The sequence below is a fragment of the Xyrauchen texanus genome, chromosome 35 (assembly GCF_025860055.1).
Source record: "Xyrauchen texanus isolate HMW12.3.18 chromosome 35, RBS_HiC_50CHRs, whole genome shotgun sequence".
Taxonomy (NCBI): domain Eukaryota; kingdom Metazoa; phylum Chordata; class Actinopteri; order Cypriniformes; family Catostomidae; genus Xyrauchen; species Xyrauchen texanus.
Genome location: NC_068310.1, coordinates 27,934,910 through 27,950,435, shown reverse-complemented (window position 1 = coordinate 27,950,435; position 15,526 = coordinate 27,934,910). Strand labels below are relative to the sequence as shown.

At 38.8% G+C, this 15,526-nt stretch overlaps 1 protein-coding gene across 7 annotated transcripts in view; it reads left to right on the top strand.

The window, feature by feature from the left end:
* The first annotated feature begins 1,044 nt into the window (after positions 1–1,044).
* LOC127628420 (calmodulin-binding transcription activator 1-like) overlaps positions 1,045–15,526 on the top strand; it is a 588,851-nt gene continuing 574,369 nt past the window's right edge. For 6 of the 7 annotated variants that reach the window (XM_052105154.1, XM_052105152.1, XM_052105151.1 and 3 more), the window contains exons 1-2: positions 1,045–1,139; positions 6,101–6,202. In XM_052105154.1, the coding sequence (XP_051961114.1) occupies positions 1,115–1,139; positions 6,101–6,202 (127 nt within the window). In that variant the 5' untranslated portion in view covers positions 1,045–1,114. The remainder of the gene's footprint in view (positions 1,140–6,100; positions 6,203–15,526) is intronic. The other variant, XM_052105153.1, reaches the window with a different exon arrangement.

Here is a 15,526-nt window from a genome sequence, read left to right as displayed (position 1 = left end):
ACAAAGCGCACGTTATCTTGCGACTGCAAACTACTACAATATTCATGGTGGGTATTCACTGTGAACGAAGATACATTTAGGCCATTATCTGTACACTACAATTAACAAATGCTTAATCTAACGAATAATTAATCAGCTTTAGTCACACTTCCACATTCCTGAATGCAGTTTTGAGTTTTTCTAGGCAATTCAAATGGGATCTCTAGAACACAACTTTATGGAAAGACTTGGAATAGGCTATCAGAAATGATTTTCTCTCCCATGTTCAGCTGTGGAGGTTACAGAACTTGCATTGTTAAACTGGGCCCTATTCTTTTCGTGAAAGCACTAGCGCAATGCTGCCATCTGGAGCTGTCCTTTCAGCACCATGGAGCATTCAGCCAAACATTGCATTTTCAAGGTTAACCTATGGATCGCTATTCTTTATTAGACTATATTTTACTAGTTACCTTGCTTTGACAAATTAGAAGCAATGGAGCTGTGGCGTTAATAGGCATTGTTCTAATAGCAGTAAATTGTAGCTTAGGTTATATCCAGGAATCTTCTTTTACACAATTATTGTGACTCAATGGAACGAAAAAAGTACACACAATAACCAAGTAATATTTAGTTATTTTCAAACCCTTGTTTTCAAGCATCATATATTAGGATTGATATAATAACCAACCTTTATGTGCTGAAATAGTGAAAGTTTTTTAAACACAGGCTGATCTACTGACATGAAAATCACAATAACAGAATAAACTCCTGACAGTGAAGCGTCATTGGCCTCATGCAAGGCACTTGAAACATTAACGTTGCTTTTTTTATTTTGCACGAGAACGTTTCACGAGCGCTCACTTTGGATTGGTTCGGTTCATCTCTAGGTGTACCTAAACCTCACGTATCACCCAATGACGCTCAGATACACTTCAAAGAGGAGGCTATCGGCATCGCTCTCGCAAACCATTTTAGAACATCATGGTCAGTCATCGTCCGACAGCCAATGGTGAGTGTGCTCTAGTTGGACTTGCCTCTGCCTCGCCAGTCTCCTCTCGTGCTGCTGTCCTCGGCGTGAACGCGCGTGGTACCCAACGCTCGTGAAGAGGAGGAGGATGTGGCGCGCGGAGGGGAAATGGCTGCCGAAAACAAGCCGGAAGGTAAGTCAGAAACATCGGGGATATTTCTTACTTGTACGACAAGAGTGTGCGAGGGGAAAAATTTGGAGGCAGGTCGGGAAGAGTCGCCAGTTGTGAACCTAGGAGCTTTTGGGATTGTAAAGCCTCTGTGTTTATCCTGACACACTCGTTGTTACAGCATGGAGACATCACATCACATCACCCTAGCCAGCATCGGTAGCTAGCCAGCAGTGTACATCACATATATTTCAAAACAACCAAGAACAAAAGCGCGAGAGCCTCTGAAAATTCAAAAATCCGTCTCGCGCTCCGTTTCCCACAGCCTGCGTTCGCACTTAAAGCAAAACTTGTAACGGTCAATTTCTAACTTCTTTTTTCGATGTATCAAGCTTCTTCTCGGTTGCGTAAATTGTTTCTGAGTTGGCAGGTAGAGAGCTCTGAAGACTGTAGTTTGACCAAAGACTATCTTACAGCCTGGAATCTCCAAAATAGTGCTGGTAAGCTTGTTTAACTTATAATTTATTCTCCCCCCTCAAAGTCAGTTTCACGCGCTCACATACTCCAACCTTTTTTAAGGGGTTTTGTGATCTGTGGTCAAAGCAATTTCACTTGAAAATGAGCTTCAAGGACCACTTTACCTCAAGGACACATACACGCAAACAGCCATTTCAATCACTGAACTGTCATATATTTTCAGAATATAATCTTTAGAACCAGTGAAATGTAATGTTTTATAATCGGAGAGGAGCGACAGGAAGGTAACATTCATTTTTGCACGTTTATCAGGAAAGGAGAAGAGTTATCGGTGTCATACATACAGTAAGCCATTTACCTTTGATACTGTCCTGTAAATACTTTTCAGATTTGTACTTGGCAAAAAGTGAGTTGCTATCACTCAGACACAAAAACAGCTTATTGTATTATAATGTGTGAATAATAATAATAATAATAATAATATTAATACTAATAATAAAAACGTATGTCGCTTTAAAAATGGTCTGAACAGTGCGTTAGGCAGATGATTTATAATAATAATTATTATTTATTGTTTGCTGTAGTATTAGCAGCAGTTTTAGTAGTTGTTTTAAGTATTATAATTATTGTTAAAGATATTTGAAAATATTTACCACTGTGACAGCTGTACCAAACTGTCAAATGTCAGGTATAACAAACTGTTATGAACGAGGCTTTGGGAAAATCATTATTAGTTGCGTGGATGTTTTGTAATGCACCTTCAGTAACAGATCAAAACAAATAATGCTTTATCAGCCACAAGATGGAGACATTGAGTTAAAAGAAACGTTCTTGAGGAAAATCATGAGCACATACATCTTGAAAGTATCCAGTTGGCCAAAGCTGATAAAATTATTGCACCGTGGCTTTTGTTTGTTAACAAATAAACCTTTGAAGATCCTTTGAAGTCAGGGAAATTAGTGGAAAATCCATATAGTAGTGATGAATTTTCCACTCGTGATGAAACTGTCTAGTGGAAGGTAATACTGAAGTTTGATTACAAAGCCTCACTGCTGTGTACTAAATTAAGCATAATAAACTTTGGAATAAATGACAATAATGTTAGTGACATTAATATCATGACTGAAAAGGCAAATCCAAGGTTTTGAACATGTCGAGGTCCACAGGGGGGTGGTATTGTGCTTTTTAAATGTTCACCGTTATATTGTTTATCACAGTGTCAGCTAAGAATACAAGCATTACCATAAATATGGTACAGTATATAGCAAACTTTTGTTTTCAAAAAAGCACTGAGGTTAAATACTTAATGTAGCTCTCTCTCTTTGTATGCATGTGCTTGTGTTTGCATGTGTTTGTCAATGTCTGTGTGTACATTTCAGATGCAAACACACACACAACCAACCTCGTAACGTGTTTCGCTCTGGCCTGCTTCCCATCAATGCATCTCAGTAGACAAGAGCTTTTTAGAAACCCTGACTTGTGACTCCCAATGCAGAACAGACTCAGTTATTTTTGTCATGCTTGTCAGGTCAATGTATGGGGGAGGAGCCAGTGTTCCTCATCTTCGCCTTAATATAGAGTGCTCTGCACTATATACCTACAACTCAGTTCAGAGACGGATATGTCTTGCAGGGCATTACATGTTATTTCTAGGCCTACAGACTTTCAGCATGCATGCTAGGGGAATTTGCCATTATATTTTCTGCACGGCAATCTTTTTAGCACTGATTTTTGCCTGTATTGTAACCTTTTGTCCTTGAAGCGTTTAAAGTGTTTGCATGGGGCCCTGTTCTCCGGGGCCTTATTATTTTGGCAGGGATTTTTTTTGCACATTAGGACAGGCTGTTCTTAGCTGGAGGCTGCTATGAAAACATGTTTAATGTTTTGTGCGCACCATAGAGTTCTTCTTTCTCCTGATATAACCCAGCTCACTTTTTAGATTCCCAGGAACTGGGACTGTACCTATGAAAGGTGGGGGTTGGGGTAAGGGGTGGTGGATTGGGGAATTGTATGTTTAAATGCACGTTGATGATATTCCTCATTTCTAATGATAGCAATTTAAATTTGGTTCTTCCTTGGCATTGAGCCAATGTTTGCTATGATAAGGTACTGTACGTCACAACAACCGACTCTTAGCAGGGAGGATCCAACATCTCTAAAGAGGGACTTCTGAGCATAAAACAAAAATTGCATTTATTGATATATTGAGCCTTCCTATTGAAAATAACCTATTAGCATGGTCCATTCCACAATAGTCAGTTTGTGGATATGCTTTGAGATTAGTTTTTTATTGAATTAGTATGGCAGGGATATATTGGGATACCTCTTTTCCTGGGGATCTTTGACACATCCTTTTAGATTTCTTGATCCTTCTGTACCTGCCTAACTCACAAATACACAAATAATCCTTTGATTGTTGTAGCTTACTAAAATGTAGACAAACTTGAGCCTCGCCAAACAGCCCTAGGACCAAAATGAATGTGATTGCTGCCCCCACTGCTACCCATAGACCTTATTCACGCTAGCACCATCTTTGATATTTAATAGGAATGACAATGATGCTCTGAGGGATAGATGAAGTCTCTTCAATGGACTGTACTGCAGTTTAAAGTATTTCTGTATTGTTTCACATACAAAACATTGAAAAAAATATTCAATTCAGTATACAAAGAACTCGAGACAACATGAGTTGTGGAAAATCAGATGTGTTTGAGGATCTTTATACAGCTTTATACAGTTTTTGCCATTGAAGAGAGGTAAGGGTATCCCTCACAGCCTCGTTGTCATTCCCATTAAAAATGATGGCGCTAGCGTGAATAAGGCCTATTATGGCCTGTTTCTTGACTCTTTATTTCAGCACCTAAAGATTTATCAGTAATACTGAACAATGAGAAAAAAATGCAAGAAACACAGACATATTTGCACACACACAATGCATTTGTGAACAAATTAGTATGGATCAGGCCTAGGGGTGTGTGATATTGACCAAAAAATATCTCTAAATTTTCTGGGATTTTGCCGATAACGATAAACAGACGATATTTTGCATCCTTCAAAAAAAAAATACTTCTTTCAAACACAGCACAAGAAAAAAAAAACAAGTATTGCATTTGTAAACAAATTACACCCTTCTGTAAACTTTTGCATACAGTAAAAAAAAAAAAAAAAGGCCAGGCAGTGTGTATCTTGGGTCTAAATTCTTCAAAAGTTGTTTAAAACTCATCTCTCTCAACAGCTTGAATTGGCACCATGTCTTTTGCGATGTAATTGGTGACAGCGTTTGTTATATCTTGCCATCTGCCACTTTTTTGTTTTTGTTAAACAAATCGGCTAAAGTGTGTTTAATGTTTTTTTTTTGCTTTTATCCCATCAGCTGCAGGCGTGTTGTGTTCAGTTGACTCGCGAAGCTTTTCATATTCCGCATATTCAATGCGGTGGGTAGTTCGAAGTGAAACAGGTTGGTAGTCGAGCTGCTTTCGACTGTAACCGATTTTTGGCACAGTTTGAAGATTGGCATCTTTTGACTAGCATCTAACCTATCAAAAACCAAACCACCTTATGCTATTGATGATGAACAATGTCTAGAAATTTAATCTAGCGTGGGTTGCGAGGTTGTCGATGTTTGATGATCTTCTCCTCTTGCCGTTTCTTTGCTCAATTTTAACTTCTGTCATACACACCGCAATCGAATGTGCAACATCACGATCTGAATGCACATGTGCAGTAGTATATACTACTTTGCGGCAGCACGCAGTGAATTCGTGGACATTTAATACAGCTTTTTGATAGATTTTTGAAAACGAGTGACATACTCGATAATGTGATTTCACATATCGTTAAAACATCAATTGCAATATTATCGTAGATGATATATATCGGACACCCCTAATCAGGCCCATGTTTCACCTGCAACACTGATCTGAGTTACTCTATAGAGTGGTCTGTTTGGAGCTCTCTATTGCGTCTGATGAAGGTCCTGCTTGTTGTCCCTTGGCAGTGTAGCACATTTAGCCATCAACAGCTGGACTGATCCATGATACTCTGTTAGATTATGAAAATGTGCATGATGTTTCTAGTTACAAGAGAACAGGGTTCGCTTTTACATTCCTCATCCATACCACTGCCCACAAATGAAACTGTATTTTCTCCCTACAAGGCAGCACCTTAGGCCAAAATAATCACTTTAAATGCACCCCTGAATGCACATGATTAAAAAAGGGGAAAAGAAAATAGGCACTTTGAACTCTGAGGCTGAACGGTGCAGATTGTTTGGGAGAGGTGTTCCTCAGCATGGAGGTGGACACATTTGGGATGCATGGGCTTGCTGATGGGAGGGAGACCAGGTTCAGCAGACCTGACTCTGCTGACCCTGGCAAACATTCTTGTAAGTTCCTGTTATGTGCATGGGGGAAACGAAGACTTAACATGTGCTGAGCTATTGTACAACCGGGAATGTGTACTTTTCCCAGAATTCTTTTTTTTCTCCACTCTCTCTTTGCTTCCTGAAGGACTGAAGAAAATCCGTAATCCGGATCGAATGTACAGATCAGCAGTGTGTTATTCAGCCCATGCTCCTCCTAAGAGTGTCGGTGATGACACAGAGACGAACAGTAAGAGCTACTTATTAATATTGCATTCGTGGCATTGCTTGAAGGGGCCACTTGCTGTCTAATCTATTATTCATCCATCGATTCATTTATTTACCTCTTGATTTAATTTGTCATTGTCATTCTCTGGGGATTTCTTGTTGGAGCAGTCTGTGATGACTGGAGAGTTGGGGGTTTGACAGGGCTATGTTGTCAAGATCAGAAGTGTTGTCAGTAACTGAGTGATGGTGGGTCGGTAAGACTTTACACACCCTGCGCTTCAAATACCAGCCTAAAGTACACGTCGACCTTTTAAAAACATTCATCCACCAGACTCAAAAGCGCAGCCAGTGTGTTGCAGACTAACCTCTACCATTTGTTGAAATAATTTGTCTAGGGTGGATTAGACACTTTTTCCCCTTAGCACATAAAACATGCATATTTTATGTTGGACTTTAAACATAATACACTATTTGTTGTGTTAAGGCTAGATCGTGAGCATGTTAATATGGCCTGATGTTTTGTGTGAAACTCTGATTAACCTAGAAGTGGCACTGTTCTTATGATTACTAGGCAACTCCTGTTGATCTTTGCAGTTAAGCCTGTTCATTTTTTTTGTGTGTAAATTTGTAAGAGGAGTTAAATCAGCCTCATCTCCTTTTTATTCTGCTTGCTTGTTATGCTGTTTCCATTGTGTAAGTTCTTGATGCTTCAAAGCTCAAAGATTTTAATGAACATTTTCAGAGATGTTAAATATAGAAGCAGCTGTTTGCAGTCATGTTTATATAGTTTAAATTGGTGTGTATAATTGTGTGTATGTATGCTCGCATGCCTGCTGGTGTATCTGTCTGCGCTTTAAGTAGGCCTATCTAGTCTATCCTTCGTGCTCTTATACTCCTGCATGATGTAACCACTGTGTGAGCTGTCGGTGTTGGCCCAGTTAATGTTTGGTGCCTAAAGGTTTTCGTATCACTTGGACAGTAAAAATGCAGCATGGCCTGGCGGAAGCAGGTAAATCACTCGTGAGTAATTGTGAGAGTAGTTATGATAAGGATAAAGGACTTAAGTGATGATCTGGCAGCGTGTCCTTTACTGTCTGCTGTGTGTGTGAGTGAGTGAGTGAGTGAGTGTGTGTGTGCTTGCTGGTCCTCACCTCTTCTCTCCCTGAGATGAGATTTTCATGGATGGTTGAGCTTGGCTGAGGCTGAAAATACATAAGAAAGCCCCTTTTTTCTTCAGAAAAGTGCAGGCACTTTGGTAGCTGAATTAAGTTGCTGTTTTGGGCTTCTTTGAAATCGTGGATTCAGGCCAGCTGCCCACTGTATTTAAAACATACAGTGGGCAACTAAAAACAACTAAAACACTACAAAAAGAATTCAATTAAAGCAGTGTATTGTTTTTTACTTCCTGAAACATCATGTGTTAGGAGAAAGATGACTCCACTTTTTCCTGGCAGGCTATTCTCCTTTACTTGCTTTTTAGGGTGGTGGCAGGGTTAGGGCATCTGCTGCCTGCCTGCAACAACCCATGCACTTTGTGCATTGGGCAAAACTTCACTAATGTTGTTCCCCTACTTTCTGTGGCTAAAATTGGCATAAATAAATTTTCAGCAGGTATATGCTCGACTCTAGCACAGAAACCGATTGTGTGGAGCAACTCATACTTAAGGTGCGTACACACTGCCAGCGACTTTGTTGCTGCAGGTCACCAGTGGCTGGCAGTGAAGTCGCTAGTGGGTGTTCCCACTACTGGTTGCCTAGTAACGTTTATAAATGACATTCACGGAAGTCATTCCATTGCTGTTGACAGCGAATCTCTTTTCTTGCCACTAAAAACAAACATTTTGGCGGGAAAAGACTAAATATAAATGGAATCAGTACATAAAATGTTTTATATCAAAGATAAATGAGAAACAAGGCGTGCTGTTTGCCATAGCGGCTGTTTATCTGCAGCGAAAATGCAAATGCCGGTATGTCTGGGTCCATAAAATCCCCGCGATCTCAGATACACCTTCACTTTCCACGCAGTATTTTTCTTAAAAATGTCCTTGTACGTGGGAAGAGACATATCATAGAGCACTGGAAAATTTCTAACAGCAAGAATTAGCCTTTTCATCCCATCTTTCCGTTACTGCAGGCTGTCTGTTAGTCGCTCTTCATTTGAATAAAGTTGAACTTGTCTCAACTTTGTCGCCTTGCTGGACACGCCCACATCTAGTCGCCAACGGTCGCGACAGCTCATGTCGCCAGAAGTCGCTGTGCTCTCATTGAAAATGAATGGTATGGAGTCGCTGTCGCGTGTGATGTCGCTGTCGCGTGTGATGTCGCTCGCGATGTCGCTGGCAGTGTGTACGCGCTTTTATTCATTATGTGCGACACATGTCCTGGGCATAATAACACAGAAAATGGAGAATGGAGACTTCACCTGCAAGCTGTGAACAGGCATGCAAAATATATGGGCACGTTTATGTCTGTACTTGACTATGGTGATGTTTTATATATGCATGCGTCATCTCAAAGTTTATATGCACTGGACACTGTATACCATGGATCTCTGAGGTTCATCACTGGTATGAAAGCCCTCACTCACCATTGTGAATTGTATGAACGTGTTGGATGGCCCTCACTATCAACACGAAGACTTCAACATTGGCTTATCTTCATCTACAAGGCTATTTTAGGTCTCCTCCCATCATACCTTCGGACCTATATCAGTATAAACAGTACCGGGACTTATAATCTTTGTTCCCAGGATCTTTTCCTGCTATCTGTCCCAAAGGTCAGAACTGAGCTAGGAAAAAAGGCTTTTAAGTTTGTGGCTCCCTCTGCTTGGAACAATTTGCAGAAATCCATGAAACTTACTGAGCTCGTCTCATTGGCTGCTTTTAAGAGGTTGTTGATTGACATGGAGGCAGCCACATCTGGCTGCAGATGTTTTACCTAATGTGTTTTTAGGATTGTGGCTGATTTTGAAAGATTTGCTGTGTCAGTTGTTTTATGTATCTAGTATGTTTGCAGTTTTTATGTTTGTATGTACTGTATATGTGGTATAGTACTGCTGCTTGTCTTGGCCAAGACACTCTTGTAAAAGAGATTTTTAATCTCAACGAGTCTCTTCCTGGTTAAATAAAAAAAAAAGTTGCCCTCTCTCTTCACATCTCCTGAAAACGCTCACTCACTTTCATCTAAACCAGTTTCAAAAATAAAATGGCATGGCAGAGACCCAGCGTGTGTGCAATACAGATTGAGAAAGAACCTGGACGTTTAGCAAGCTGCAGCCAGGAATGCTTAGAGACTGAATGACACCCAGAGAAAATAATAGTTTGGAGATTTTAAACTTCAGCAAAATAATCTTCAGCATTCAATATGATTTAAATCTGCAGATTTAAAATATGTGAATGGTAAAGTTGAATTTGTCGATATAGTATCTAATATGCGTTGGCAAGTTTCACTTAAGTTTTAAGCAAATTGTAATTACAACATGTCCACTGATTTATTGCCATGTATATAAATACTTGTATCAAAGATTAATACCTGTAAAAATGTGTCTAATTAACTATATCTGCAAAACCACCCCAGAACATTTTAACTTATTAAAATAATTTAAATAACTGATGACTAACCAATTTCTTTGAGACAAAGTATGAAGTAATTTAAGTATAAAGTAAATAATCTATGCATTTATTCCTGCGCTATGTGCTTTATTCCCACTCTGCACACGTTGCATCTCTCCCCACTGTAGAGGCGCCATATAAAGCCTGAAATGTACGAAGTTGAAGGTGCGGTTATTTTCATAACAGTAGCGGAGACGCCACTACAGATACTGGCATCTTTGAATCAAAAATGTATCAAAGTGAAACTATCTTCATCTTTCTTATGTGTGATTCAGATGGTTCAGCTAAGCCAGGTTTCTGTTAGGACAAGTTAACATGCCACCTTTAGATTATAAAAAGAAATTATGTATGTCCAAACTTAGCTTCATTAATCAGCATGTTAGCCTTTCATAAGAAACAAACTGATTTTTGTTCTAATTACATACATCTATCTACATTTTCTCTCAGGGGACACCCTTGAACCCCCATAGAGTATTTTTTATTAATTAAAAGATCTCATATGCTATGTCCCATACATATAATGTATACTGTATTCTGAATGTAATAATATTTAAACACAAAAACTGCACTGCTGTCTGTCATTCAGCTTCAAAACGAACTGTTGATCTTTTTTCTGTTGATCTTTTACAAAGTACTATTGCTGTCAATTTGGCTAGGCATAAACCTATTCAAAAATATATATTATATAATTTCATAGCCATATGACACTATGTAAGCTACGTATTATTATATGGACCATTGCTGGGAAGAAAATGTTGAGACTGGACCTCTTGGAAATTTAATTGAGTACCCCTGTGCTACGCGGATGTGCACAGGGTGATTGAAGACTGATATCGCTAGCGTGTCACACGATTCACTGAGAATCACAGTGATTCCTAAATAATTCAAAGTCTATAAAAGAAAATCAATATCTGTTATGAAGTAGGATTTCTTTTTTTTTTTTACTATAGCACAGTCCCAAATCAGTAAAGTGATTCTCATGATTATTATGACTAGCCCTATAGAAATAAGGTGTTAAGTTTGTTTGATTTCCCACAGCAGCTTGAAGTACAAAAATCTCTGTTGAACCCAGAAGCTTCTAGATGCTCAGATGATGAAAAATAAATGATGTAAAAAATTTATTAAAAAAAAAAAACATGTACATCAGCCACCACGGAAGAACATTGTTTTGGTATAAATATATTTATTATATTTTCATGATACTTGAAATAGCGTGAAATAACTCTTGAAATAACTTGACATTACCCACTGATGATTTGTTACCCTGGTTATAGCTAGCTTGACAAACACCACTATAGGCATACTCAACTGAACACTGCTGCATAATGTATAGGCTGGTATTTGGATTCATGGAAAACAGAGCAAGTTTCTCTGTATTTCTTGTGGGGCATCACTGTCAACTTTCAAAGGCAGTGCAGGCCGACAAACATAATAAATGTATTCCTTACAGCACATAATGCTTGCTGTATGAACTACCAAATTTGCTCAAACAATGTTCCATTCCATTTAATTCCATTCCATTCCTTACATAAAGAACATAAACAGTTGGAAGAGAGGTGATTAAATGATTGTGCTTCTCTCTTAATTAGATACCATGGTCCTTTTGCTCAGCTGAGTCCAGGTTTTTGCAATTTATCAAGCAATGCATTGATTTTTTTCAAAGAGCAAAGCATGGAAAACAAAATTATGTTATCTAGATTGAATGAAACAGCACTGATTAAGACATTAATTAAAACACTTTTTACTTTGAAGCAAATGCAGGTGTCAGGGCATTCTGTGGACAGGATTGTGGATAACCTAAATTATTGGCCAGAGAATGAAAAAACATAACAAAACAACAAAAACATGTTTCCCACACCCCAAAATAAATCTTTGACAAAAATGTATACTTAGTGTCCAAGGGTTCAATGCTAAACTTGAAATTGGACACTGTGTTATAGAAATCAGTTTAATATCACAATAAATCCATCAAACGTTATGAGATGTCTGTTAAAATAATAAAAAAAAAGTTTAAATGTTTAAAAGGTTCATTACTCTTGCACTCTGGCTAAAGTGCTATCATGTCTGCTATTAATGTGCTCTATTTTTCTCGAATGAAAATACAGCGCTATATTGATATTTGTTATTGGCTGTTAGACATTAATTCTGTCATTCACAGGATCTAAAACAGTGCCACATGTTACACATCCATTGTAATGAACAGTTCGTTACACATCCATTGTAATGAACAGTTCGTTACACATCCATTGTAATGAACAGTTCATTACACATCCATTGTAATGAACATTAATTGTCATTAACTGACAGCATATGATTTAGTCAGCATTAAGTTTTTTTAGAGTGATTATGCTGTTATGCTTCAATCAATGTTGCTTTATTTCCCTTCATAATAATAGCAAGGTTTAGCTTATCACAATATGTAAGTACTCTTAGTCAGGTCGTAATCATTTGTCCCTACTTTAACATCCTTTTAAAGAAATTGATGGTTTGTTATAAGTCGATAGGTGTGTTCGGCTTGAATTGCCTCTTAATTTAAAGATTTGGTGGTTGCAATCATGGGAGGAGTTGAAAAGAGAGCCCTCAAACCGGACACTTTGCGCTTTCCATCACGTGCAGAACATACATGTCACTGCAGATCACGTGATGTTTTATTTCTTTATTGCAGACGAAGTGGAATTTAGAATTTTACAAAAAACTTACCAGAAACATTATTTATTTGAATTGGTTATGTGCTCCTCAGCGTTTCCCCTATATGCATTTTGCAGTGGCGCTGCACCACTGCTGAATATGAGCACCACTGTTGGGATTTCACATGGTTCATTTAATATTCTTGACAAAACATAACGCTTGCCAGTCCCAGTCAGCTATGTGCTTTGTACACTGCGAAAGAGACCCCACTACACACACACACGCACAAATATATGCACTTACAGTGACACCACCGCATAACAATACGTGTCAAACTCACTTCATTTCAAGTGGCCCGCAAGCTCATTTCTGAAACGTAGGATGGCAAGGGATCGCAACATTTCGCTGAACAATCAGTTAGTGCTTTCCATGTGAATATAAATGAGCCTTTCCCTGCCATCTGTGTGTTTTAGAGTGCATTGTGCTCGCTTCAAAAGTGGAATGAAATATCGCTACACCGGTCAATTATCAACCTGGCTTTATGATAACAGCAAGAGGGCAGAGCAGGTGCGGTAATTCGTGGACTGGTCTCAATCGCAAAAAGCGCTTGTGAACCAGTGAGATGCGCAGCCGTGATTGCATAAGCCATTTGAATGTGGTACAGAATTGCCTGTTGCAAAATTCTTAAGTCTTAGTGATGAAACGATAGTTTAAAACAAATAGCCCCCACAATTTATACAGCACTGAAAAATAAATCATAAATTAGAAGGTTTTTCAATTCACATCACTATGTTACAAAAATGTATTTACTGTAGTAATACTTACTGTACTATATTACCTATGGTAGTTGTGGCAGAAAATCTTTCTACATGTATTTAGACTGCTGTTTTTTTTTATTACAAAAATGCCATAGTTATTTATATAGAAACCATAGTTAATAACCATGGTAGTGTGGAGTCATGCATGGTTTTACATGGTTACCATTGACTATTACAAATATAATTGTTAAAACTGTGGATACTATGGAAGAACTGTGGTGCATTTTCATAATTATGGACCAAGCTTTCAGTGTAAAATCTGTACTCTTGTAATGGTCTCTGATTAAGGGAACCTTTTTTGTTTTGTTTGCCTTTAGAAATTCTAGGCAGTTGCAAGTGGTTGCTATGGTGTTCTGGGTGGTTTCTAGGTAGTTTCGAGATGGTTACTAAGGTAAGGTGTTCTGGGGTCAGGTGATCTTGCCATACATAGCAGAAGGGGCAGAGTTACCGGCTGCATGGTGATCTGGAAAAACAATTGTAAATAATGGAGAATATGATAACTAGCAAAACTTCTGTGAGGACAGCACCTTACAAAAATTTGTTAAAGCTTTACCATCATACCATGCTGTGTGAATATGTATATTATAGAGTGCAACAGTCTGGTTCCAGAAGTAAAAATCATATGAATTTTTCCCATAGACAAATTGATTTTCAGTGATAACTTATAAAACTTTAGAGACAGAACTATCGTGAGCTACGAGGTTGTTCACCGATGGTATATGTTTCTGTCAAAGCCATCCTGCATTATTTCAACTTCATTGTTTGAAGATCATGTTTGATAGCGGAATTCATGGTAAACAACTACATTACCCATGGTACATCAGAGAAAGAGCCACCAAGGCTCGTTCCTCAAAGCGACATGATGCACTGTGAATGACGTAATTGAGACGGTCTCCCTTCACCCTTTAACTACTTATATATTTGTATATATGGGAATATTTTGGAATAAAAGTAAATTATATACTTGTAACACTCCCCAAAATCTTAAAGTGGAGTTTACACTATTTTGGGATCAACCGTACCGTTTCTAAAGATAGGTATTGGAGTAGAGAAAATAAATATATCAACAATCAATAAACCCAAGTGTATTAACAAACCAATAATATTTACAACAATAACAATCAAGGTGTGGTGTATATACATGTAAAAGTGAAGTCCAGAGTGCACAGAGTTATATACAGTGTTCAGATCAGCCTCACCGGGAAGTTTGATAGTCCGTGAGCACGACCAAGTGATGAAGTGATGAAGTGATGACTGACCAATGTCCTCTGATAAAAAAGTAATCCTGGCTGCGAGCCAAACGAATAACCTCCAGGAGGAACGGCGTCTCAGCGCTCCCAGGTCAGTCACCAGCGTAATCCAATTTGTGAATGAACGGGTTTGTAGATGTGCGTACTCGCAAATGAGCCCCGAAAACCGGCATAGCGGTTCCTTAAATAGAAAGTGAAAGTATTTCCTGTATACGTGGCAGGAAAACACGTAACACGAAACCACGCGAAGATCTCGCGTGAACTGAGATGGGGATAAACACACAACAGCTGAGGGAATAACAGGAATACAGGGGAAAGCAATATAACTAATAGGCATTAATGACAAACATAATTAGTTTTGTGTCAAGAACCTTATATATAAAACATCCCCTTATGTGGCCACGCTACATAGATCCCCCCCCAGTCATCGGCATAGGAGGAGATCGTCCGTACCAGCGTTTCAGGTTAACCACATTTAAAATATCTGTTTTACATGGGTCTCCCCAACGAACAGTGTAATTTATTGGCCCCATTTTTTTTATTATTTCAGCTGGTCCCTCCCACTTGGGCGCTAGCTTAGCAGAGTATTTATTTGAGGAAGACGAGAGAGGGTGAGTTTTAACCCAGACTAGATCAATCGGCTGAAACTGCGCATCTTTCCGTCGGGCATTATAGTATCTAGCTTGTCTAGATTGTTGCACCCCTACTCGGTGCTTTACCTCCTCTGCCATGATGTTCTGTCTTTCAATTATATGAGGTTTGGTCAGGAGTGGGGTTTTTGAGGATTAACCTCTCTAGTGGACCGTGTAGCTGTCTGCCCAGCATTAATTCAGCCAGAGTTCTCCCTGTAGTTTCTTGATGTGCTGCGTTGATAGCAAATCTTAATCCAGGCAACCACTGGTCCCATCTCTCATGATGTTGGCCCACATATGACGCAATCATTGTTTTTAACGTCCTGTTAATTCTTTCCGTCAGGTTTGTCTGAGGGTGATAGCTGGTAGTAAGTTTTTGAATACTTCCCCAGGATTTGCAGAGCTCT